Source organism: Odontesthes bonariensis, chromosome 17 (genome assembly GCF_027942865.1).
Source record: "Odontesthes bonariensis isolate fOdoBon6 chromosome 17, fOdoBon6.hap1, whole genome shotgun sequence".
In the NCBI taxonomy this organism is placed as follows: Eukaryota; Metazoa; Chordata; class Actinopteri; order Atheriniformes; family Atherinopsidae; genus Odontesthes; species Odontesthes bonariensis.
In genome coordinates this window covers 17636979-17664540 of record NC_134522.1, presented here as the reverse complement: position 1 = coordinate 17664540, position 27562 = coordinate 17636979, and the positions used below count along the sequence as shown (strand labels likewise).

Sequence of the window (27562 nt, the reverse complement as noted above, 5' to 3'; positions counted from 1 at the left end):
TTTGTACAGAGAAAATCTGCACGCTTGACTGAAGACCACCAGACCCTTGTTTAGTCTATTTTAGACACCTGGCCCAGAACTATTGTAGTTCTGAGAAGGGACCGTGTATATCTCTCCAGGTATTTAACACATTGCTTGTATTTCCAATTTGAATTGAAGCATTGGCGTTTCAAGTAATAAGACTCCAATTTTGGGAAAATCAGCCTGTCGGGCTTTGATGACAATGAAGAACTGGCACAAAGACACAACAACAGCTGTGATGTGAGTCTGTGCACTGTTACACCCAGGGACTGCGACTGGCTGTTAGACTGGAACTTAAGATGGTAGCTACAAGCCCCAGCAGGCCCTGTGCTTAGGGACGAAACAAGCTGATGTACACAGACATGGACACATTCTGTGATGTAACCCGTTTGTCTTCCGCATTTGTAATCCATGTTCTTTCTGGAGTTTTCAAAGTAGAGAATATAAATGCACAGCTTGCTATAATTGGGCATTGCATAAATGCATCACCATCACTCTAATGCAATTGCAAAATCACTTCAGGGTAGAGCAGAAAAAAGCTGGCCAAATAGAAAGTTTCCTCTTGCTGGAACTGTGGAAGAAACTACAACGGAGCACGAGAAAGATGAATATAAAAGTGCCAGTGTTATAGATCAAGTGATTAGTGCTAACTTGTGTCTGAATGGTTGCTTCCAGTGGTCGTATACAGAACACTCAGTTGAGTTTACCACGATGTCACACACCGCCCTTAGTTTTGTTTCACTGTGGGATTGTTTTGATAAGTTTATGCAGTGTTACAACATTCATTTTTTACCAGTGTTGGATTCATTTTTACACCAGGATACGTAAAGTCTTCTCATGAACATGTAACGTGTGTGTTCATATAACATCGATGGAGCCAAACCGAAACAAACACAACTAATTTCAATAGTTAAATCGTGATGGAGACTTTATTTGACCAGGTAGTATATAACTTAATACTGTTAAGCAACGGTTAAATCTACGTTTGAAGGCTTTCGTCTGTCATTTTAATTCCTTATTTCTGGATGATACTAAAAGATGTCTATAATCTTTACCTTCCATGAGTTAAATAGATGCATGTAGTTCAGCTGGCCGTTGAATGTGCTCAAATGTATAAAAGCAGGAGGATTATAGTAGTAAAAAAGCACTTTGAATTGTTTTGTTCATGAAATGTGCTATACTAATAAATTTGACTTGACTTGACTAGTATTCATTCAAATTTTCAATTTAATTTGAATTGCACTTAACTATATTTTGTCCATTTTTGCCTTTGCACATGTGCACTGCTGTTGTCATTTTGAAGTACCGTAACACTTTTTAATCCTTGATCTATCATACTCAGTTTTTTTTCTTCTTCCATAACTATTGATCATTTATGAGCTATAACTTTGCTCCATAGACGGATGAAGCGAGTAGATATAAGAAAACAGCAATGAGGATCTTATCCTCCTATGGTTCAAATGCCCTCTTTTCGTTATCTGATGACCTCATTCCCTGATCATGAGTGATGGAAAACACTGTGCTTTTACCACATTCTGTCACTTTCACACCTTTTAAACATATATTGAGTAAATTTTTTAGATTAATTTATTTTTGCAATCTGTTTGACACCCTCGTTGCTTCACTTGAGGCAGGCTTCTGCTGCTCCCATCTGCTCCTTGCTGGTAGTCAGTAGTCACAGTTGATGTAAGTATTTGCCCAAGGTTTACAGTTAAACTGGATCTCTTGTGTTGTCATTTTGCAGGATTTAACTGTGGTGGAAATGATTACCTGAACGTGTTAGCGTCTTCCACCGCTCACCCCTCATGTAAATCGGTTGGTTTTCGTTGTGCGCTCTGCTGAATTATGATTACTTTTGGTCAGATGGGCAAATGATTCCTTTAGGGACAAACGGCAAACATAACAACTGCATCGTATAAAGGGTAGAGCGCATGGCAGTAGAAAACCGCATGCATTTTGATATTTAGTTTTATTTGATGTCAGGAAGATGACAAATGATCCTCCTTCCCATTCTTGCCAGTGGTTGTGTGCGCTGTGGCCTCCGTAGTGACAGAGGTGGGGACAGGAAGCACAGTGCACGTTATCTTCTCCTCTCACATTGACAGCGAGGGCCTTTCTTTCCATCCTCTTCCTCTGTTGTTTCCTCTTCTGACAGCTGGACCTTTCCTGCCATTGTTGTGTGACCACGGGGACAGCTGTGCATACGCTTGCAAAGTACAGTATTCAAATAAACGGTGGCTGGATTTCTCAGATCCTTCGCAGTGGTCGATATTGTAAGGTTATAGTTATTCTACCGAAGCCTCTGGTTACCTCTTTGAGTCATGTTATAGCCTTATAAGTGCCAGGCAGGCCACTGAGAAGATATGGGACAAATCTTCAGCTTCTTAAGATGGCAGGCAAAAGAAAACGATACCCCCCTTTTTTTTTTACATTTTCCAAATTCTGGGGCAACTGCAGCATAAAATGGGGCCAAGGACTGTTCAGATCCACAACTCATACTCAGACACAACACCCCATGGGCTCGCTTCCTGGCTTAACATCCTGTTATTCTTAACATTTCTTATCTTATACTCTCACATCTTGTTGGGCTCAAAGCATGCATCCTGTACTTCGTTTTACTTAGCCTGCTTTGTCCAGGGGTGTGTCTGTGTAAAGCGTTTATGCTCGTGTTTATGAAGGCCTCGTGGACAAAAAGTTTGACTTCTGGTGCCTGTGTGATGCATTGATCAAAATACTATGTAATATGGGTATTTTTAGATGTTTATTTATTCATGTTTTTTTACTGGTCCTGTCATAAGTTGGCATGCCTTGTAGTATGCATCGGACCTCACAGATATAAGTTAAAACTGAATGAAATAAGGCAAACTTTCTGTATGCATTAAGGTGTAAATGAGGCAGCTGTTTCATTTTGTTTCTTTCCTGTCGTGTTGCTTCTTTTTTTATATCGCCTCAAATTTGTGAAACCATTTGCAGTTCATGAGGCTTTTCTCTTAATGCCAGGCTGTTAAATGACTATTGCTTTGGCTCTCAGTTTAATGCTACATATGGCTCTCCCTTAGATGGTAAAAACAGCAGTAAAATAGCCTGCCTTCGCTTGGTATTTTAGGAGCCTGAGTCTGCATTTGTGTGCATTAGGTTGGCAGTTTCAGTTGAGCTAGCGTATTGGCCTACTTTACAGAGTGAACATAAAAGAAAGGAAGTACTACCACATAACATTTTCTTTTCTTTCACAGTTGCAAATTAATTGGAAATATTTCTCTAAGAGCTCATAGCTGTCTAACTACAAGTCTCTTTTGTGCTTACTGTAAAGGAATTGTCTCGTGTGAATGTGTGTAACAAGGACATTGTCATCCATCTTGATTCCTCACCTTGGGGTGCCTCCTCCTAAGTTTAGAGGTGTGAATGTGCATGCACAAGATTCACCCTCCCCATCAAAGGTTCCCCCATGCAGAGAGTAATAAACTTTGGTCCCTTGCGGCAGCCATTAAGAGTCCTGAGAGTACTAAGCCAATCCTCCCTGGCAGTTTCACCTCACTCTCTGGCAGACCCCACTGAATGCACAAAACTGGCACTCCTATGGCTCATTGAGCTGCCAGCTTGCCCCCCACCAACTGACATCCCCATAAAGCAGTTCCACATCATCAAATGAGATGATCCCTTTTTCTAATTTTAGACTGAGGTCCTAATAGCTCTGCTGAAGCTGTCTGAAGCACTCGTTTTACTTTTAAATTGAGCACCGGAATAGTACGGTGGTGTAAGTGAGGAGTCCGGATTTTTTCACGTTCATTTTCACTGAATGTGAATGTTACTGGATATCAGAGCGTCTTTTCCAAAAATGGAATATTTTTTTAACTTTTTAGTTGATGTTAGAAGTAGTAAGTCTGATATGAATCCAACAACAAGACAAAGAAGGCTTGCCAGCATAGGTAGTATACAGTAATTATTTCCCTGCTGGATAACTTTTCATGGTTGGAATTTTAAAAGTTGGCCTCTTGGGTCTCAGTGAACCTTTAGGACACGTTTGGAAGAGCAGTCACTGTACCTATTCATCAGTGTCTTCTGGTGCTTGAGTTTTTAAATGACACTTGTTAGGCTACCATAATCAGACTAAACTTTAACCAAAAAAACAAAAAACTTTAGATCATTTACAGTTGTGTGACACTCAAAATATTTAGTTAAATGAAGGACAGCCCAAATATTAAAAACATAACAGCTCAGGTTAGAATTTTAATTTGTATGTAATTATATAATATTTTTTTCTCCAATACTGAGAACATTTTTGTTGCCAAAACATTTAGTTGAAATAATTTAAAACGGGTTTAATATGGGTATTAAAATAACATTAGCTACTCTATTAATGCTTTAATGAAGTATTAATGGAGTAATTAATGCTGCTGCTGCCACTGGAACTACTTGGACTTTGCTTTCCCTGTTTATTTTAGTTCTCCCTCCAGTCTTCTTAGTGTTCACATGCTCATCTTTCTAATGTTGATAATCAGCGCCCCTCAAACAAAGTGCAGCTCACAGAGAATGTTTCAGTCAAAGCAACGTTGGCTGTGACCAGCGTTTCTTCAAGCAACTCCGCCACCTCATAGAGCCATAGAGACTTTACTTTAGGTTGACTTCACCATCTGTTGCCCCCCCCCCCCCCCCCTTTCTTGTCACTGTAGATAATATTGCTCTAACTGCACTGTTCAGATTGTGGTTATAATGCAGAGTGAATTAGGGTCTAATCAGACACCGCTGTGATTGTATTACATAATGGATAAGAATCTGAACACCTCACAAACATAAAACGTTTGCCTAGTCTCTTCCATCCCTTTTTTTCTCCCCATTGCTGTTTCTCTCTTGCCTCCCCTCAGCTCTGCCTTTACTCTGGTCTTTCTCTTCTTGTCCGCCTCATCTGTTTGCTTTGTTTAATCGCCAAACTAACATGCTATGACACATTTTTTTACAGTACTCTGTCCCCATTACTGCCAACAGGCGCAGAAAGACGCATTCAGTCTGGCACTTTTTCCTCTTGCTGTATGCAGTGACACTGACAACCCCAGAAAGCTCTGCACTTGCCACCGATTATGATAAATAGCGTTGCTGATTGCTGTTCTTGGCCATCGCCACACCTACATGTTCCTATTTTAGCACAGATATTCTCAGGGCCTCAGCCAGAATAGAGGAGGCACTAAACTCCAACTTCTCAATGTTCCTGATGTAAAGAGATGTGTTGAAGTCAGTGTTTATTGAGAAAGACTACTTAACTCAGTGTTTTGTCTGTAATTTTGGGTTTTTAAAGGTGCGGATTAAAACATTTATGATAATACACTGAGGAGAAACCCAGTTACATTCTTTGTTTTATCAGTTTTTGATTCACAGTACCAGTGATTTTTACCGTTTATTTGGTCTCATCATATGAAATGTAAATGTTTTACAACTGGAATTGTAATAGGCTAATCCTGATGCTATTTTAGTGTCGCCTGCCATTAGAGGGAGTGTTAACATGTAAAGTTTGCATTATTGATTTCCCCTTTTAACTCATCACCGGGAAAAAGGTAAACCAGTAATAGTCGAGGGAGACTCTGTAGTGATGTGTAATGCACAGCCGCAATCTGTAATCGTTGCAATCTTTCTCTTTGTCAGTAGACAAAATGTGAACCAGTGGCTAGTAAGGCAGGCTACAAGGATGCAGCACTACTTCCTTCTTGTTTCCTGCTGTATTTGTTTAGCAGATTTTTCTCTGAGGCAGTTTTCCTCCTCCTTCGGTGCAGGGTGTTATTTCTGTGGGTTCACCCTCTCAGGGGAGTCCTGCCTCCAAACACACAGGCTCATTAGCTCGTGTGTGGGTGTTTTTTTTTTAATGTTTCGATGTCTTGTTTGTTTTTATATGTATTGTATATGCTAAAGTTTGTGTCAGGGCACACGCAGTCCTGTGCAGGGCTGGGCTGAAGCTTAAATGTTGTATGAGTTGTTATCTATGTGTGTGCATTTTCAGCCAGCTGCAGCTCATTATTGATGCTCGGAGACCAAAATGTGCTGCTTTCAGGGAGGTAGTTGGCTTGAATATAAACATGCACGTGTACACTTAAATCCAGCATTTCTAAATGTTCACACAATCATAGTGGACGCTTCAAATGGATAGTATTTCTGTTGCTATGTGTAAGCATTTTTTCCCCCACGTAGAAAGCACAGCCCATCTCAATTTGGATTAAAAAGTAGCTCCTCTGTGTCTCAGCTTGCTGTTTACCCATGTGTTGGCAGGTGTATGTGTGTGTATATGTACATGTATTTATTTTTCGTCCCCTGGCTCGGGCAAAAGAGAATCCAGAAACCTTGTTACACCAGTCCTTTCTTTAGTGGCCCATCTACTTAAAGACCTGACGCTAGAGCTTTCTACTCGGGCTGCCTGAGGAAAATCCCTGACACACAACATAAATCTCTCCCTCTTGATGCAAACAGTCCCGTCATTTCTTTCAGGAACCATTTAGACTCCTCGGCCCTTAGGGGTCTGTGCTTATATCCACATCATGTTAGTGACGAGCAGCTATGCAGATTAGTCACAGTATCAGAAGAAATTCAGTACTATAGATACTGTTGAAATAAACATTTGAGAAGCAAAAAGAGTGTGGAATCGGTTTAAATAAATACAAAAGAAAACCTTTCAAATCTCTCTGCCACAAGTCACATGTACGCTGTATTTTACAAGCATGTTTAGAGGAGTTGTGAGAATATTTTTTTAAAAATGGAGGCGCAGCAGCATGGCTTGGAAATGTACCCTGAAGTTTTTGACGAAAAAAAGAAAGATTGCATCAATTTTGTGTTCTCCGTGTTGCCAAACATGGAGTTTTGCAGTCGAAACTAGTTTGCTGACTCAGCCACAAACTTTAAATATGAAAACACTTTTAAAGCACAATGACAGCATGACGCATAAACTATGCAGGAACAGATGACCTGCAGCGAGTGTGTCAGCTGCATTTTAAGGAGAGGAATCGGCAATCGGTACGCAGACGTTGAAATTCAGTACATCCCACCACGCTGGAAACAAAGAGCTCCCAATCCCTATATTCATTGGTGACATTTAATAGAAAAAAAACTGTTGAAGTGAATCGACAGGTGTTTGCACTGCTGATTTGAAGTGACATCGATGTGTCGACCAGTTAAGTCAACCTGCAACTCGTCTTGCACTTAAATATTTATATCATCTGCATTACTGATAAAAGTTCTGCAAATGAACACAGTTCAGTCTCAGAGAATAGAGAACTGCTCTTTGTTGTGTTGAAAGGCAAAAGGCTCGATATTAAGACGTGTTTTATAAGGATAATAAAACAAACTTCACTCTCGGTGAGTTTTCTGTTGAAGAAGATCCCAGTAGCCTAAGCGGTTTGGAGATCGGTGGTTCTCCAGTATTAGACCATTTTATTCAAGTAGTAGTCACCTGTGTTATGCTTTCATGGATTGGTTGGAGTATTTGATTTGTTAATTTCCAGAGACACAATATTTCCTGAATTTGATAAATTAATATTCTTAACTGACTGGCCTCTTTAACCTGGTATGTGGTAAACAAAGGGAAGTATGACCTGACTTTGTGGGTAAAAGTGGTTTAAAGTGAGTTCACTGAGGTCTATATTCCCTAAATGAACACTTTAAGGACAAGATTTTTTCCAAACTATAGCTGTTTTTTGTGCGTGCGTGTAAAAAGATGAGAAATTAAGTGCGAGCTGTTTTTCACTATGTTGATAACGCAGCAGTCATTAAGAGCACAGGACCAGTTTTATGCATGAACTTCAAATAATTGAGCAGATGAAGCCTGCTTTTAAATCAAAAATTGGGGAGTAAGAGAAAGACGTAACCACGAGAAAACTTTTTTTTTTTCTCTAACGAGGACGGAAGGCGGGGGTGCGGGCTTGAGACACAAGCTGTTAGTTGATGATAAGACCCAGAAATGCATAAGTAGTCGTGGCTCAGTCACTCCCACCAGTGGACATTAAACATCTGCACTCTGCTTTTAAAAGAACACCCCGTCTTTCACATGCTTGGCCTGCCAAACCCCTAAACTGTTAAAGGTGGAGTGTCATCTCGGATAAAGTCGTCTGTGCCATGAATAAAGAGCAGGAATGCATTGAACTCCTAAATCTGTTCTCCTGCAGTCGGTAGTCAAGCTTTGTGATTGCTAGCTTTAAAGTGAAAAAGCTTGTTCCTCGCCTGAGTCTGTTTTTTTTTTTTTTCCACGAAGCACAGACACATTTAGGTGCATCAATGATTGCTGCAGTTTTTTTTCCAACCGCACCACATTATTTCTATATTTATCTGGTCTTTGGACACATTCTCTCCTGCTGTTTGAAACACAAAGTGAGCACACATACACATGCAAGCAAGCAGAAAAATTTATCTCAAATCTGCCTAAAACAGAAGGAGTCATTCAGACTCTGAAGAGTTTAACATTTGATCATTTTGGCTTTAAGATGAATCTGTGTTAAACTCCATCTGTTTCAGGTGCCAGATATTATCAGCCTAATGCTGGCCATCACAAGACAGCCAAAGTAGCTTTCCCCAGGCAAAGCTGATCACACTGAGTCCTCGGTCATTACATATCTTTTGCTCTCCCTCGCACACTTGGACCGAGTCTGTCTGCGTGGTCAGAGGACATTTTGCTGTGAGGACAAAGCAGCTATGGAGTGCGTCTATTTTTGGCCTCTTAATAGACTTGTTCTCATTCTCTTGTGGAGCAGGTCTGTTTGAATGATGTTCACCTGTTTTTAACCTGATTGCAGTATCTCTTTGTGGACCTGTTAGTTGTTTTTTCAACTCTGCTCGGTTGTCCTCACGCTGTGTTTACATTCATAAGACCAAGTGCCGACTCGATATTAGAAACTCACTTGGCCGCAGTCTAATGTATCAGTGTCTCCCACAGGATGAGATTATACTTGTGGCTGTGTTGCAGTGAGGGGTTGAGAGACGGGGTTGGTATTTCACAACATACTTTTCACTTATTAATATTTCCCTTCATTGTTTTTTTATGTTGCAACAGAGTGCCTGTCAGCGGTCGTATGGTCCATGTTCACTCTGCCACTCCCCAAATGGGCTGCGGTTGAGTAGTCAGCCGCCCCATTTAAGTCTGTGTTTATCAGTAATGCAGCGTTAAACATGAAGGAGCTGATGTGTGTGAGACAGGGGCCCAAGTATTAACATTGTGTGGCGAAACCCTGCAGTACAGTGACAACGGAGCTGACAATCACCCACTAAAGTCAGAATGTGGGCAGTGATTTTAAAGATCTGATCAAAGCTAATGAGCTGAGCTTGATTTAAATGATGTTTTTTCCAAACAAAGTTCTTCAGGCTTAAGAATGAAGTTTCGCACTTAATATCTACCCATCAGACCACAAACTGCCCCCGCCCTGCCTGTCACACAAGCATCCCAAGATCACAGAGAAGATGTGGAGAACTCATTTCTTTCTTTGACAAAGAGCAGATAGATACACAGGCTCCGTCTCTAACATTTTCTTTTTCACTTCAGATTTGAAGAGAAAGCAGAACTAGAAACAAAAAAGGGGATAGAGAAAATGAGATGTATTCCACCTCAGGTTGAGGCAGAAAAGAATACATCTGCACTCCGCTTTCTCAGCACCGGGGTTACATTTCCCAGTCTTCCCTTCTGTCTTTTTCTCATCAAACCAAACACACCCCATGCCCTCTAACAACTCTTAAGGTTAATCTTGTTTCTCTCTGAAAAATGTCTGTGATGCACTTAACATATATCACATTTCCCCCCGCCCATGTGTGCAGGCACAGGTTCCCACAGGTGAACTGACAGTTCTGACAGAAAGAGTTTGTGTGGTATGCTGAGTCGGGTGGTTAATGACACACTGGCGCTGAGCCTAAATATAACCGAACAGGGTTGCTTTAAACAAGTTATTCCATCTATTACTACAGTTAAATTAAAGTAACTATTTGAAGGCTCCGTCTCACTCCAGTTGATAGTCCTTTCTTTCCTTCTCCTTTCATTGTCCTTTCCTCGACGGTGGCACCATCCCACCCCCGCTCATGTACACACTCAGCAGCCTTTCTGTTGGGGTGGACAGATAGATAAATGATTTTGTTGGCCGTGGAAGGCAGGGGGGTAATTTTTAGGTGAACACAACGCTTCAGAAAAGAGTTGCCGCACTAAAATTAGAGGTTGTCAAATGCCGCACGTCTCCATTGACGGCCCAGCTCAGCCCCCTTATGTTAATGTGACATTTCAGCAAGCGGAAATAGAAATTAGAGGGATGCTGGTGCTTGTTGGGTTGCATTTGCAAGTGAATAAGTCTTTGTTTTTGTCTTTGTTTGACGTAAAATAAGATGTTCTTGAATTCATTGGTACTAGATTATAATGCACAATATATTTGCTTTCAGCAGACAACGTACCAGCCAAACTGCAGAATTTAATTATATTCATTTCTAAAGTGATTTGCTTTGTAGAACGTGAATAGGCTAATGTGTTCAAGCTAAAAAGACTTGAAGGGTCCTTCTTTTTCTCCTATTTTGTATTAATTTTCTGTTTTGGACGTCTTCTGATCTCCTCCCTGTGAGATATGTCACTGCCGAGCCCCACAAGTCAAAGCCAAGATGTGGCCTGGCTGCTCTGTGAGTTAGGGCTGATGTAATAGGCTCTCTGGGTTAGATACCAGGAAGATGAATTCATCTTTGGGGAGAACTGGGAGTATCTGTTGACCCAAGAGCGCTGAGGGTCATGTGGCTTGAGAAGGAGTTGCTCTGGAATAGTACAAACAAGTCAGGAGACTCTGTTCAATGTCTTCAGCAGGTGTTCACACAGCTGTTGGCCAGATATTTTCCAGTGACCTCATCAGTGAGAAATGTGTTTGTCTGTCACTTGGAGTACCCAGAGACGGCACTTCTTCGGTTCAGTGGCATCCCAGCAAATCCATTTCAGGGTGAAACTCATGAATTCAGTACACTCTGTTCTTATCCGCTGTAAAAGTGTAACCTAAAAAAAAAAAAAACAAGGAGCTACATTACAAAAAACTCCATCCCCACCTGATTATGCAAGTTTGACCCACCTTCCAATTTTACATTCGTGTTTTGGAGGTCAGGGATGCTTCACTGAGGGCATCTATAGTTAGCCACTGTTTAATTTAGCGCTTCCTACGGGGGGGAAATGTCTCAGGGACTTTGGAAATAGAGCCTAATACCTGCCCCCACTCCACCCTACGTATACACACACATCCTTCCTCTCAGCCTTGTACTTGTCCGAGCTGTTCTTTACTCTTAACATGTCTTTGTATGTTCCTCTTTTTTCTTCACATCACATTTCCCTTTTGGTTCAGTGATGCTAGCATTTAACAGTAATGGCAATGTGAAACCTGAGCGTGAGCCGTTGATCTTCATCCAACTGTGACATGTTCACATGCATTGACACACAAGTTTGTGAGCACGAACGATGGCTGCACAACATTCCTCTGGTGTCTGAATACGTGAGAGCTTCATAAGTGGTAAAAAATGGGCGTATGCCTGAACTGGAGGTGAGCGTGTGTGAAAGAATTGGAGGTCTCTGTTGGCAGTGTGCATGTGAGTGAGAAAGGTCCATTAGTTTTATCTGACAGAGGAATCGGATCTGGCAGCGTATACCTAAGCCAAGGCGAAATTTTTATATATATTTTTTTTGTGCGTGTGTGTGGTCTTATTCTCAGCAGCTCACACAAGTTACTGTGCCAGAGCACAGATGCTGTGGACCGAGGAGAGAGGAGGAAAAAAAAACAACACAGCTTCATGACTTTTGTCGAAAATGCGCAAATGCAGATTCACTGTTTGATCAGGAGGCCCCAGAGTTCACATATTTAATGGTGACAAGCTGCTATTTTCGTGTTCTTGTTTATCTACATAATAGTTCATCTGTAGGCGACAAACAAAACGTAACGTCCCAATTTTAACGGGCTCTTTTGTTTTTATTTCTTTTTTTCCTCCAAATTCGAGTCGATGTGCAATTTTTCTACAAGAAAATAAAAGCTCAAATGCCTCCTTGCCCTGTGTTTTGTCCCTTGTTAACCAGAGATTTGGTTTATTTTGTGTTTCAGAGATCAACCGAGTGCGAAAAGACATGTATAGCGACACAGTGAATGGCCTTGTGGAGAGACACCCCTTGGAGCTGCCTGAAGCTATGGGACCCATCATTCACCTGCAGGAAAAACTGTTTGTGCCTGTCAAAGAGTACCCAGATGTAAGTAGATGATCTGTCCACCTTGACTGCCAAAAATAAAGGTGCATTTTCCCTAACTGTTTAAGGACTAGAAAAGCGATCAGTATCTTAAGAAAAGTACAATATTTCTTCACAGTTATGTTGATGTACGCAGACACATATTTATCTGTAGATGGAGACACAGCAACACACACACTGGGTCCTCCTACATGTGTGTCATCACTAGAATTACAAATGTGGATCGTTGCGCAATCTGTTTGCACAGGGAGCAAATGTGGTTTTTACTGGAAATACTTGTTCACTCCTTTAGTGCTTTTCTCATAAAATCCACGTATGCCTGTTTTCCTCCTTTTTTTCTCCTTTTCTGGAAAGTTTTGGTTGATAAACACACCTCTTCACAGTATACTAATTGTATTAATATACTATTGTTAAAGCTGTGTGAAATTGCAGTCTAATCTGGAGTGTTTATGGGCCAGGCCAGCTATAAAGATACTTTGGAACTGTTCATTTGAACAGTAGTGTAGATGGGTTTCCTTCAACAGAAATGTGCATTATCCGCACATATGCACTGCTGTGAAAGAATACGACATGGTGGAGATAGGATGGCCGTATAGATGAAGAGGATGATTGGAATACAGAGAAGAGGAGTCGATACAAGCCTTGTCTGCACAATGACAAGTGTGTATGTGTCTTTGTGTAAAACCTTGTAATGTGGGTGTAAGGCTTCCAACCAGTCAGTCAGCCAAATTCCTGTCCTCATCTCTGACACACACACGAATTATTGTGTCACGTCATGTGGAGCAACGTTTCTCTGCATAATCTCAGCAGTTTGCAGTAAGGAAATGAATGAATGGAGGGAGGTGACTAAGGATAAGACTGTAGAGCAGGGCAAGGCCCAGCCAGGCATGGATTGCCTTTTTCCCCATAAACAGAATTGATAGACAGCAAAGACTGGCTTGAATCGGCCTAGCTCCTGCTGACCCTCAGACCAGAGATGGCACCTAAGCTAAGGCTAAATCTGTCAACCATATCTGGTCTTTCTTTCACTGTCCATTTCTGTAGTTGCTCCGCTTTCAAAATCCTGTATTTTCCCCTGACGCTGTCTCTGGGCTTTTCAATCATGATTGTTTAGTCGTCATAGTTCACATTTAGTTTAAACAGTAGATCCATACCTTTTTGATATGATAAAGAGATCATTTTCACCCATTCGTATATGTACATGATCATTTCCCTTGGCACCATTTACTGACACTGGAAATTTGCTATGACTGTCTCACTGAAGTCATTTTTCTTGGAAAACATTCTATTACACATGTGAAGAACTACTGCTGAAATCGCTGTATTGTTTGTGTGCAACTGTGTCTGTTCGTGAGTTGGTTCTGTGCAAACCCTGTCAACCAACAGTGCAGGCACCTCCCAAATGTACAGGCACTAATGGAATCACTTATATATGCAGATGCACAGATTGTGAAGTGTGGCATCCTCCTCCGACCCCTGTGCTCCCCTTGCTGCGCTTCTTTGTGCACTACAGGGCTGTGGCGTCGTGTTGTGTTCAGAAACAGTTGAGAAAACATAGGGAAACGCACAAAGTAATATGAATATATAAATAGGGCAAAGAAGACAAACGCAAACTAAATGTGTGCGGAGACGGCAGGGAAAGTGGTAAATGCCAGATAGAGGCTACCAAGAGAAATCAGCTGGAGTACAAAAAGTTTTATCTCGTGCAAAATTGGGTTTATGTGCAAAATCTGCTTAACTGCTGTAAGGAAACACTTCTGTGGAGATGCCAACATCAGTCCTTGAGAATTGTTGAAGGCAACCAGTTTTATGAACGCAGATAATCTTTTGTTCTCGCAGCCTTTTGAAATTTTTACGCTTGTGGGGTCGGCAGAGGAGGAATTAAATTTTGGGCTTTAAATATTTAAGCAATAGACAAGTACAGATTGAAAAGACAGTGTTGAACTAACTTGCTCATAAAGCTGAGCTTGTCATGCTCTGGTTTTTAAGAAATTTTGTTTGAACAGAGTCAGGTGCACTATCTCTCTATCCGGTTTGTTTTCAGGCAGGATAAAGTGTGGAACCCTGCAGGAGGGAATGACATAAGATCAGTGAGAAAAGGAGACAGAAATGATACAGGTGTGGTGGGTTAAAATGTCTCCTCGCATCTCCATCCATCCACTGTTAAAGGGGAAGGAACTTTTAACAAATATTAATACACTCAATGAATTATCAGCACTTCAAATTTGATCCCAGACCCCTCCTTTGAAAAAGCATGCATGTGTTAAGATTTCCTGGTTTGTGTTGTCAGCATGAAGTCGTCTTCCATGAGAGATTTAGCTACTTAGGTCCTATTTCCTCATCTTTTTAACAATCGAATTTCTTCCCTCTCAGTTTAAACTTTGAATTAAAAACATGACTTTGACTTCTACTTGCCATATCCTTAAGCTTAGGTCACACTCACTCGTGGGGCTCTCTCTGTCAAAACAACTTTATGTCCCCTGCTCAGGTTTCACCGGCAGATAATTAGATTGCGCTGGTATCTGGATTCAGTGCAGTATGTTGATTCTACCAAAATAACTTGCCTTGCCAGCATGCCTCTACTCTAATTCTCTTAAGTGTGTCCCTGGTCTGGCCTTAAATCAGTCTGCAGATGTGTTTGTGAGTATGGCTGCGTCTCTATCTTCCTGTCTGCCTATGGTGTGTATACCCACCCCCTCCCCATTCTTAGAAGTCATCCATTTCTTGATGTCGTCTGTGGTGCAGAACACTGCGGAGCGTCACCGTGGTGACTGCATCTTGACTGACAGCTGAGACGCAGGCTATCTGATAACTTCAACCTTCAATTAAATGCTATCTGTGGCTTTGCTTCTCTCCGAGCGCACAAACGCGTGCGCACGCGTGCATTGACAGGCGGCTGACTGACAGGCGGCTGACTGACAGCTCAGCATGTCACTTCCGTTGACCTTCAGGCGTCTCCTGGGATGTGTGACATGTCTTTTAAATGCGTCTCTGTTTCCACTTTATCCCCTGTGCATTTGTATTTGCCAACAGTCGAATGCCCACTTGGGTTGCGGGCAGCTTGCTTGGACACTTAGGACTGCTTGGAACTGAAAACACCCCCCTTTGCTGTGCTGACTCTGTGAAACGAGACCCTCTGTTAGACGTAAGCTGTTGAGCAACTGGTAAACAGGACCGTCGGAGCTACTCTCACCAACTTTAACACAGCTTGAAGAAGCAAATGATCTTATAATGCTGATGCTGATAAAAATATTAATAATAGTTGATTAATGTTGTTGCGGTTATTATTGCAGACCGAAGATTGGTGTCTTTTGTTGTTATTTAACAAGAAGAAAATAAAGTGCTCATATTTAAACAGGATAAACTGAAGCCGGTATCATAGATGCATGTATGTGTCACACATACATGTAAGACTGCCATGTTTATCTATAGAAAGGATCGTTTACTTCACTCTCTTTTCTTTCCCTTCTCTGGTGGTTTGCTTGGACAGAATGTCTTGGCCCTCTCTGTTTCACTGCAGTAAAATTGTCCATCCAAACCAGCCAGTTCTCTGCACAGGGAAAGTCATTAAGCTTGTTCCCATGAGGGTGTCATCACTTATCATGCCAGCTCCTGATATCCTTCTGACCCCCTTAAGTCATTACCAGTCCCCGCAATGTACTGCCACACACCTCAGCACGCAGAGTAGCAGACGGGAGGATTTTTAGAACTGCAGCCATTCAGCCATTCACGATGACAATGATTTGATGAATGGGTTACTTCTAGCTAGTTATTTGATAAGGAGGTAATTACTATGATGATTTACCCGAGGAAAACTCTATCTGTTGTAGTCAGATAAGTTGACAAACTGCAACAATGTAAGCTAGCGGTGCAGTTATAGATGCGCATCTAACCGCAGTTTGCATGTCACCGACTTGTGCTTGTATACTTTAAGTGAACGCCGCCGTGCGATTGTTCGCCCTGTCCATCTGGGCATTGTTAAGCTGAGAAGTATAGATGTGAAAAATGAGAATGAAGGACGAAGGAAGCGAGTTGACCACACATGGATTAAAGGCTGCACAGGGGACATGGTGTCAGCTTTTATCTGAAGCATCAGATAAAGCATGCACATGCTACATCCCTCTGCTAGAGAGGTTAGCACAACATCAATTCTTTTGATTGAAAAAAGGATCTATTCTATTAAGAAGTTGAAAATGGGGTATTTTACATCTGAGAAATAAAGTTTTACTTCCAGAACTGGTGCACAAATCCCAAACAACACCCGGGGTTTGGCATCTAAGTCAGCATCTGACCTTTTTGCGAACAGAGTCTATTCCTCAGGAATCTAAAGTGCATTATGAATGCGAATACGAATACCTTTATTCGTCCCACAGTGGGGAAAGTTTGATGTTGCTGCAGCAGCAATAGATGAAGAAAAATAAAAAATACCAAAATAGTTAAGGAATTAAAATAACATTATAAAAAATTAACAATATAGGACATATATAAGTGTGTGTGTATATATATATATATATATATATATATATATATATATATATATATATATATATACACACACACACAGGGTTTTAAATTGCACAGTTGGATTTACAAATAGTTCAGTGACAAAGAACCTGCTGTGACAGCCACAGCACAGACATAGTGGAACGAGGATATCGGCCAAATAACAGTTGTATAGGTGTGTGATTATGTTTGGCTTTTTACTGGTTATCTTGTTCCCTGGAAGATGATGAATGAGCCAAAAACGACAAAGCAGGAACGAACGAGCCAGCGGTTAATTAGCTGATTCAAGTGCGACCTCACTGCTTTACTTGAATTAACACCATTACAAAAAACAAGGTGTGAGATGCGACTGGTCGAAAGCTGTTTTATTCCCTCTGCCGGATAAACTCCATGGCTTATTCCACACCTTTCTCAGCTTTGTCAAAGGGCAGCAGTTACATCTTTTTGATGAATTAACATTAAGATGAACACTGAGAGAGAGGTTAGATAATATTTGGCATTTTCATGTGCATTTTCTTCTCTTCCAGGTGCTCATTTATCTTCTTTTTTTTTTCTGTGCTTGACTTGCTGTCCTCCAAACTTACAGACGGCATCAATCTTTACGCAGTCTCTCTCCAGCCTCTCTTCTCTGCACTTCCACCCTGCCTACAACCCCAAAATAAACTCAAACGGAATTTAAAACAAAAAAACAGAGCTATGGATTAGGTGTTAAATGCTGCCTATGCTGAGAAGAGAACTTTGAAGTCTAAAGGGCTTTGAGGCGAAAATGTCACGACTAGAATCTTGGTGTTCATTTTCACTCCTTCATTGCACAAGCCCCATTTCATCCGTAAAAGTGTAACTTTTTCACTTTTTTGAATAGCCTCCGTTTGTTTTGAGTATAAACCAGGGGTAAATGTGTCTCAGCCTGAAGATGAATGAGTGATTAAAGGGAGGCAGCCAGCTGGTGGTTAGAGAGGTTGTGTGTATTCAAAGAGAAAGATTGATCTGTGCTCTGAGAGACTATTACGCTACGGGGGGTGGTGACAGATAAGCAGACGAGGAGAGGCGAGAGGCGAGATCCTGCAATTTAACCAAGTCAAAGAGGGAAAGGAAGCCTGCTCCTTTCTAGAAAAAGCTATTAATGGATACACAAAGGTGGATGTGTGGAAAAGGTGAGAGGAGTAGTTTAACTTGTAAACTGAGTGTTGTTCAACTCTGCTCTCAGTGTAAAACTCTTAAAACTGTTACTAGAGATAGAATCCATCAAAGATACAAGGGGAAAAGGTTCTGCAGTAATGAATAGGATCATTATTTCATAATGCAAGTGGAAATATGGGGAGAGATGGAGAGCAGCAGTGAGATGATGGGGCTTGTGTAACCAGATTCCACCTGGCTTTGATGCATTGCACTGAATGAACTATTTCTTATTTCTGTAAGTCTGACTGGCTAATACGTGATTTTCTATTCTCCCCCCGGCTTGGCCTCGCTCTTTGATAAGCCTTCAGCGCACACATCCAGAGCCCTTACCATGATCTCATTTCCTGTCTCTCCGCCACAAACAAATGCAGTCAAAGGCCCAATTGTTCTGCTTCTGGGAGCATTGTTGGTAGAACTGTTGTTGTTTCTCAGTTGCTCACACACAGAAAAACGAACCAGAGTGCCTTGCGCACAAACCAGTACAACAATCAGCTCTGGGAGCTGAGTGCGTCTGCATGAGCTTACTCCATACTGTATGTTTTACTCACACACACACTAACATGCTCGGGGGGCAGAGGCGTAGATGCTCGCAACATAACCCGGCTGTGGAGTAGCGATAACTGTGGCTAAACAAAGGCCCTTTAATGTCACTGTAAGCCCCTTGTCCTGAAGGGGTCTTTGTATTGAAGCAAGTGTGTATCTTGTCTTTTTTTTTTTTTTTTTTTTTTGTATTAGCACATTAATTAAGTTTCTGTCTATATGGTATTCGTTTGCAGAGGAAACTTACAGAAAACAGAGAAGTGAGGAGGAAGGTTTGCCTATCAAAGATCCCATTGATATGAACCCTTAAAGGAAGAGATTGCTTCCCCCGCTTGAATATCCATTGTCTCCACATTCCAGAGACTTACCCCAGAAGTAGGGTTCGCATTTTCTAACGGCATTACAACATCCATGAAAAGAATGTAAAACTCAGGGATCAAAGAAAGAAATGATTTGGATGAAATAATCCACCTTTATTCTGTTGCTGAGATGATAAAGTTACACGGTATTTTCATGTTTCATGTTATTTCTTAACAAATCTCCATTCTGTGGTCAAATATTTGAATTGGTGTATTTACGATGTGTATGTTGAAATAAGATGTTTTTAATGTGGTTGGTTGTGTGTGTGTATATAGAGTATTTTAGCCTGAGCTACAGACACACTCTCATTATGGCTGAGCCCCCCCCCCCCCCCCACACACACACACACACACACACACAAACATGGAGTTGGGCTGTACAACATGCAGACCCTGAAGACTCTGAGAAACGTTTTCTGTCTTCGTATCTTTTTTACTTTTCATAATCAGGCGACTTCTCTCTGTCGAGGGTAGTTATCACCAGCATTTATGTCCACTGTGAACACGTTCTACCTCAGCTCTGATTAGTTTTTAGCAGCATTGAGAAGGACACAGAGCAAGTCACTGAATGCTCTCTGTAGCACTTTAGGATTTTCCACCGAGCTGCTTCCTCGGAGTTTAAATCAGATATAAATTTTCCTCTTCTGCACCATGTTTGATGTGTCGAGGTTGATGTGAAATTCATCTGCTGTATATTTTTAATATATTCATGGTTTGTAAATCTGATGGGATTTGGACTAATGGAAGATTCTGTATCCTATAAGCAGGGTCTTGAAAGTCTTAATAAGTATGGAATTTTGAAGCACTGTTTTCCAGACCTTGAAAAGTCTTGAATTTTGTGTGAAAGTCTTAATAAAGTATGGAAAATAAATGTATGGTAGAATTTTACAGTATGCTCAAAGGCATTGTGAAATGAGAAATAGGAAGGTAGGCTATAAAACTATAATTTTACTAACTGGTCACGTACTGTATTAGCCTAATGGGATGAGATGTGAGTGAAGACACTGAATTCTACATACATTCATCCATCCATTCATTTTTTTTATAGATAGTTTTTGTGACACTTGTTTGATGTGAAATTCATGTACTTGTTTTCATCAGTAAAAGCATAATTTACTGTGAAAAATGCATTTGTTCATTGAATACTAGCCTATAAAAATTAACATTTCTAATAAACACAGTTGGTACAATCTCAACCAATGAAGTAGGCAGTAGGCACACAAGTTACAAGTACATAAAGTTAAGGTCTTGGGGGGAAAAAAAGTATCAGTTTTAAAAAAGTCTGGAATTTTAATTTGGAAAAAGAGCAAGCACCCTGTATAAGGCTAGTGGGAACTGTCACATGTTGTATCTGCACAGAAATGCACATTTAAATGTAGGTTTCTCTACCTGTGTGCCAGATCATTTTAAGCGTTTTTCAAATATAGTATTGTGGTGGCAAAACAAAGTAGACTGCATTAAAAGACTCGTGGCATTTTTTATTGTCACCGCAGCATCAATTTGTCAGGTTAGAAGCCTGTGTGCCGTGTGTGTTGCGTGGGAGTAACACTGTAAACCCCAGAGCAAGGGGTTCGCCGTGTATGCAGGAGCACTCTATGCAGCCAGACAGCTCTCCCTTCGCTGCACCTTTAGGCTGTGCATGTGTTTACCTTTGAGTCAGAAGCAGACTCGTGTAGTTCTTTGGTGGCTGACCTCTGAGGACAGGTGTCCTGACATCCCTCCATTGGTGCACACACTCTAAAACGTAGCCCCTGCGGTAGTTTCCCTGATTGAATTTAATCAAACTGACAGTCGCCTTGCGACAGAGGACCATGCTTAAAGCCTCTGTAGCTGCATGCTACAATTATCCACAGGGACGCCGGCATCTTTCCAGCCAAAGGGTTCATCTTTCCTTTTTGCTCTCTTATAGGGAGGAGAAAAACAGCAGCCTGTAGTTTTTGATTGTGCTGACGTGTGTTGTGTTTATATCGTCTAGAGGAAAGACCGCAACGTCGTGTCAAGTCTGTAATTAAATGCGACTCCTTTGATGGTCTTTTGGATTTTGCACTGGCATCGGGGCGGTCGAGTGTCGATGTGACTGTTCAAGAATTGAATGCAGTGGTGTAAATGCCCCAGTAGATTATACTAGTGTTCTTCTGATGATTTAGCTTCATCAGTGTGCAGTGTGTTCAGATATTTCAGACTTTGATAAAAAAAAATTGATACTTCAGTAGTTATCTTTCCTGTTCTGGTCTCTAGCAGCCACTGCTTGTGCTGTTGAAATGCAGATGGTTTGTTTACCTCATTTTGTTCTGTTTTTATTTTGGCTGAAAATTGTGTTGGATTATTTGAACACACTTTCATTCATAAACCCACTTAATGCGAAGGGGATTACTGAGTAAATATGTGTCCTTACGGTATGAAGCTCTAAGGCCATGCGGCAGGGAAAGGCAGTCTTGATAAGAAACTTGTATCAATCATAGCACCTCACCTCATAAATCACCCCTTCCTTATTTCCATTAACAGCCTCTCAGCTTCAATTTTTCTTGTTTGCTCCCGTCATTTCCCACCCAGACAGACTCCCGGTTCTTAATATTTTATTCAAAGTTGGAGAGCATTTTGACATCTAGTAGAACTGATAAGGTAATGCAGGTTAAGTGTTTGAAAGACGACTGGTAATAGCCACCAACTTCTCTTTACCCTGATTGCATGTTCTTTGGATCTGTATTGGAAGTGGGATCTGTTAAATGTCTTTAACTATGATACATTGCTTAAGCCTTCTCTTGATTTTATATTCCAAGATCCTTATGTAAAGAAACTGTAAATGTGTTTTAAATGGAGTGTATTCACTCGTAGATTCACTAGTTTATTTTTCTCTCTGTGTCTGCAGTATAACTTTGTGGGGAGAATCCTTGGTCCCCGGGGACTCACTGCCAAACAGTTGGAAGCAGAAACAGGATGCAAAATCATGGTGCGAGGAAAGAGCTCCATGAGAGACAAGAAGAAGGTAAGCTCCTCAGCTCGGCTGGTACGCCTAGGATTTTTAGCAAAATATTGATAGCAATGTTTTTCAGTAGATTCTGTTCAAACATGTTGAAATATGCATTTATTTTTCCAAATTTTTCCATAATGTACTATAAGGAATTTTTCCCCTCTATATCTGTCTGGAAATTGTCACACGGTACTGTGAAATTTACTGGGATGGTGCTCACAAAAATCTTGCCGCTGGGCTTCTAGAAACATGAGGCAGATACACGCTCAGTTGATGCCTGCATTCTGACATCTGATAGGGCTGTTTGCAAAACGCTGGGCAGTGGAAAAGTGCCGGAGATGGTAGTAAAGCCCAAGGCCAGCAGGAGTCTCTATTTTTGGAGCTTCTGACCTGAGATTTGAGACATAAAAAAACTACCGCCAGGCTTACAGATATCAAACACCTTTTATTCAGGGATAATGTGCTTTTTCCAAGTAAAATTGAACAAAAAGAACGCCGCTTCACCACAGCCAAACATGCCCATAAAATCAAAGCTCACCCTGGCAAATAAAAGTTGCAATCAGACCATGTATCAGTAGCCGTGTATTGGGCTGCTCTCAAGTCAATAATCGTAGCGTATTCAAGTGTGTATCTTTCATTTGATATGCCATACAGTTCAGCCAAAGCAGATGCTTACACAAGGAAAACAAATTCTGAGAGCTTAAGCAGCAGCGGCATCATGCATTCCCAAGGGAGTTTGAACTGTGTCAGATCACATTAGATGATCTACTTTGAAGTTAGAGTGAGGACAAATTGACAGTTGTGAAAATTGTTATTTCAAGTATTTTGCCCAAGGGTCTTGTCAGAATGGCTTGTACATGAATCGTAGTGGTCTATCCTTCTATCACCTTTTCTGCTCGCACTCACTAAAGAGTACATGATGCACCAGGAAGAAACGGACGATACCCAAACAGACACGCACAGGTTTTCTGCTGAGTCGTAATTTTAAAAAACGACAGTGTGTTGCCGAGACGTCTTCATTCATTTTTGGCGCTTCTGTCTCCACACATTGTCCTCGAAGTGTGTTCATTATGGCAGAACAACATGAGGGCACCCTGCTATGATCTTCCTTTGGAATTTGATCCCGAAGTAGTTAAATGGGAGTGAAAACATTCAAGCACGTACAAACCCACACACACTTACTTCAGACGTTAGTCGTAGCTCATTACATAAATCTACGATTACCTTCATAATCTCTTGCTATCTTGAAACTTAATGGTGTGTGCCGCCTTATTTTTCTGCGCGGTGCTGTGGCGGGATCCACCAAAGGCCCTGCGCAATTACCAAGCTAACAAAGGCACAATACACTGAAACACTTGCACAACAAAACAAAACAGACAAGAAGGATCATTTCTCAACTAGCTGTTTTGATAAAAAATAAAATGGAGGAATAACCTCAAGTAAAATGTAAAAATTCCCCTGCTCACATATGAAACCTCTGTTTGTCATTGTTGAGAAAACCATTGATTTCCCCCTGTTAAAAAAATACATTCAATTGGGTATTAAAAGAAGGAGAGACACCAAGATCCTGGAGGGAAGCTTTTATTGCGGTTATCCCTAAGGAAGGAAAGGATAAATTGGACTGGACAAATTATAGACCAGTAAGCGTCCTAAATTTAGATTATAGATTATTTACTGCCATCTTGGCTAGACGTTTAGAAATGATTTTGCCAGACATAATTGATTTGGACAAAACAGGCTTCGTAAAGCAGAGACAGACGCAGGACAATATTAGGCGCACATTGCTAGTCATACAAAATATTTTTAAAAGAGAAACAGAAGCGCTAATACTGGGATTGGACGCGTAAAAAGCCTTCGACTCTGTCAGGTGGAACTTCTTATATAGGGTGCTCGAACAATTTGGTTTTAACAAAACATTCATTGGAACCATAAAATCGTTATATTTCCAACCCACGGCTAGGATCAAAATGAATGGAAATCTTTCAAATGCTTTTATGTTACATCGAGGATGTCGTCAAGGCTGCTCCATTAGCCCACTCCTATTCGCAATATATTTGGAACCTCTAAGCCAGTGGTTCCCAAACTTTTCCGACCTGAGTACCCCCTGAGCCTTCTTGTCACACCACGAGTACCCCCTCACACATACAACGCGTGCCATGATTCTCCAAAAGTAGAGCAACACAGTGGTTATTACATTAAAATCATTTTATTTAATATCCTTAACTTGAACATAAATTCTCAGGCTTTCTCTCTTTTGTTTAACCTCAGTTGAATTCAACATAAGAATAAAAAACATTTTCTTGAAATATAAATAATTAACCAAAATAGCATAAATACTAAATCAAAATAATCTTCCTTTGTTATCTAACTTAAACAAGTAACATTTCTCTTTTTTTTAAGAATACATTAACAAGCCTAACTCATGTAACATTCATCACAAAACTGGAGTCTCCTTCATAAACAGTCCTCCATAAAAGTGTGACGCCTTAATAAATAAAATTAAAAAAAACTCCTTGTGCGCCGCGTACCCCCTGCAGTACCTCCGCGTACCACAGTTTGGGAACCACTGCTCTAAACCAATGGATAAAGCAAAATGAAAATATAAAGGGTATACACATGGAGGGAGGGGAACAAAAGGTAGCGTTGTTTGCGGATGATGTATTGATATACATATCACAACCAGACAGGTCGATTCCAGCACTAGTGAAGACAATGGATGAGTTTGGTCTGATGTCGGGATATAAATTAAACACAAAGAAAACCCAAGCTCTCACCTTCAACTATGAACCGGATCAATTAATTAAAGAAAAATTTAGCTGGGTTTCGGACTCAAAAGCTCTGAAATACCTGGGAGCCGTTCTGACTCGAGACTTATCAAAATTAAAATCTCTAAATTTTAATCTGTTAGTGGCTAGAATAAAATCGGATATGAGAAGATGGAGTTTAGTTCCTTTTACAAGTTTAACATCGAGGGTAGAAATGATTGAAACAAATGTCTTACCAAGATTATTGTATTTGTTCATAACTCTTCCTGTTGAAGTGACAGACAAAGAGTTTGCAGAATGGGATAGAATAATCTCGAGATACATATGGCAGGGAAGGAGACCACGGATCAAGTTCAGAACACTGCAGTTATCCAGGGATCGAGGGGGGTTAGCTTTGCACTGCCTAAAGGGCTATTATATTGCGGCACAATTAAGGATTCTCCTGGACATAGGAAACCCATCATATTCAGCAAAATGGAAAGATATAGAATGCGGTATGACGCACAGGATACCATTACAAGCCATAATAAATGAAAAAAAACTGAGAATACACTTTGAGGAGGAGTTGGACCCATCGATGGGCCTGTCCCTTGACATATGGAATGAGATTTTAATAAAATATGGGTTGACAGAGCAGAGTAGAATGCTAAGGTGGATTGCATTTGATTCAGATTTTAAGCCTAATGTAATGGACAAATATTTTAGTAACTGGGAAAAGGGTCCGAAGATATTTTGGGAGTTAGTAAAGAAAAATACTATACGAAGTTTTGAGGATATAAAGAGCAATTATGGACTGAATAATAAGGATTTTTTTCAGATACTTTCAACTGAGGAATTATACAGAGGAACTAAAAAAATTAAAAAAAAGATAAAAATAGATGAGTTGGAATTGGGGATAGTCAAGATGTTTATTTTAGCAAATGAATCAAACGTGGGAAAAAAATTAATATCTAAATTATACACAAGATTGGAAAATTTGAAGGGTAATAATACCGCATATATAAAAGGGAAATGGAAAAAAGAGGCTAGTTGGAGGCTTTCAGAGGAGAAATGGGAGGAAATATGTAGGCAACAGTGGAAAATAACTTGTTCCCTCACGTGGAGAGAGTTTGGCTGGAAGAATACTTTAAGATATATTATTACACCAGCACAAAGAAAATACCAAGATACAAGATGTTGGAGGGGATGCGGAGAAGAAAGAGCTGGTCACTTCCATGTGTTTTGGGACTGCTCACATACCGGACCATACTGGCAGGAGGTAAAATGGTATGGATATAGTTTTGGGGACGAGCATGCCATTCACATTTGATGCTCTTTACATGGGAAGAGGGACGGAAAGGTTGTCAAGATCAGCTGATAAATATATGTTTGGGATCATGACGGTGGCTAGCAAAAAAGCCATTACTAGGAAATGGATGAAGGCAGAGGAGCCTAAAAGGGAAGATTGGGTTGACATAATGCACAATATTTATATGATGGAAAGGTTGACATTTTCCATCAGATTAGAATCTGGCAAATTTAAAAATTACTGGAAAAATTGTATGGACTTTGTTTCACCATTGAGGTCAGATTTTGTTGAATAAAACCCTGGGGACAGGAGGAACCCTTACATAGCTACAGATTGTATATAGTTAATTTGCAGGTAAATTTAAATGAGAAGATAAGAAAATTAGGAGACAGGTTGGAAGAACGAACAGTAAATGCCAGGAATTGAAAGTGTTAGGGCAGGTTGAAGTACATAAAGGAAAGAAAGATTATAATGCTTCAAAACAGATGCAGAATGTAGGCACAATAGTTTGTTGAATACCGGAAGGATATTGTGAAAAATGTGGAATTGTGGTTGTTCACCTGTATGGAAAACAAAAACTCAATTAAAAATTTGCAAATTAAAAAAAAAAGAAGAAAAAAAGAAACCTATGTTTGTCATTAATTGTCCTCTTATAAGGAAAAAAAAAAAAGAAAAGCTTTTGGATAGACTATGTATGTCACTGTTGTTGTCGGCCACAAGCAAAGCAGCAAAATTAGCCTCCAGTCAGTGCATCCTCAACCTCAGTGTTTTCAGTTTGATGCCCTGTGGCAGCAGAGGATGCCACGGCAGCAGCTATAAGCCAGTGTGTTTATTCAGGATCCATTAACGGCAGCATTTTTATGCACTCAATAATTCAGCTGGTTACTCCCCCTTGGGCCGCACTGCCTGACAGGGAGCCGGCTCACTGGAGCTACGCAGTGGCAGAGAGTCGGGCAGACATGGAGGGGGGAAAAGCAGGGAAGAAGAAGAAGAACAATGGAGAAAGAGAGGGAGCAGAAAATACTGTGGAAAGAAACTGGTAGAGAGAAAACGTAGTGCAACCAAATAAAACAAAGCAAGCTAAACAGCTGCTTAGCTGTACTTATAAACAGTTTTCTTGTCCATGTACGGGTGATGAGGTATTTACTCGACACTTGCACTTTGATTTATCTGTGAGAATGACGGCCTCACTGCTTAGAAACATTGGAACTCCTTTTTTCTTAACACATTTGCTGAGATAGGACAGACCAGGAGCCAACTCATGTAATTATTTACAGTATATTCCCATCAAACTGTCATGACTTGTGGTAGCTTTGTTCTCTCTCTCTCTTTTGTTCTTGTTTTCACTGAAGTGATGCACAAAATGCACAAAATTTGTGAGAACAACTGCGGGGATCTCCCTTTTTGTGAAAACAATTCCTTTGTTCAGCGTAGTCGACAACACTTAGCAGCACAGACAGCTGTTTTATTTGGAGCCAGTTTGAAAGATATGTACACACAATGAGTTTTCATTTCTTTATTTCTTTATTTATGCGTTTCTTATTTTCTCAAGCTGATTGTTTCAACACATAATAGCTAAAACTGTCACGTCAGCACGGTCACTGACAGAATGGAATCAACTGCAGCCAGTAGATGTTGTCGCGGCACAGCTCCAATATTTCATTGCCTAAGAACTGATACGCAACACTTGCAGTCAATGTGCTGAATTTTATTAGCCTCTTGGCACTACAGCAA

At 40.6% G+C, this 27562-nt stretch overlaps 1 protein-coding gene across 3 annotated transcripts in view; it reads left to right on the top strand.

Annotated features, from left to right (window-relative positions):
- qkia (QKI, KH domain containing, RNA binding a) overlaps window positions 1–27562 on the top strand; it is a 72986-nt gene that overhangs the window by 12544 nt on the left and 32880 nt on the right. For all 3 annotated transcript variants that reach the window (XM_075448083.1, XM_075448084.1, XM_075448082.1), the window contains exons 2-3: window positions 12084–12226; window positions 21674–21790. In XM_075448083.1, coding sequence (XP_075304198.1) covers window positions 12084–12226; window positions 21674–21790 — 260 coding nt within the window. The remainder of the gene's footprint in view (window positions 1–12083; window positions 12227–21673; window positions 21791–27562) is intronic.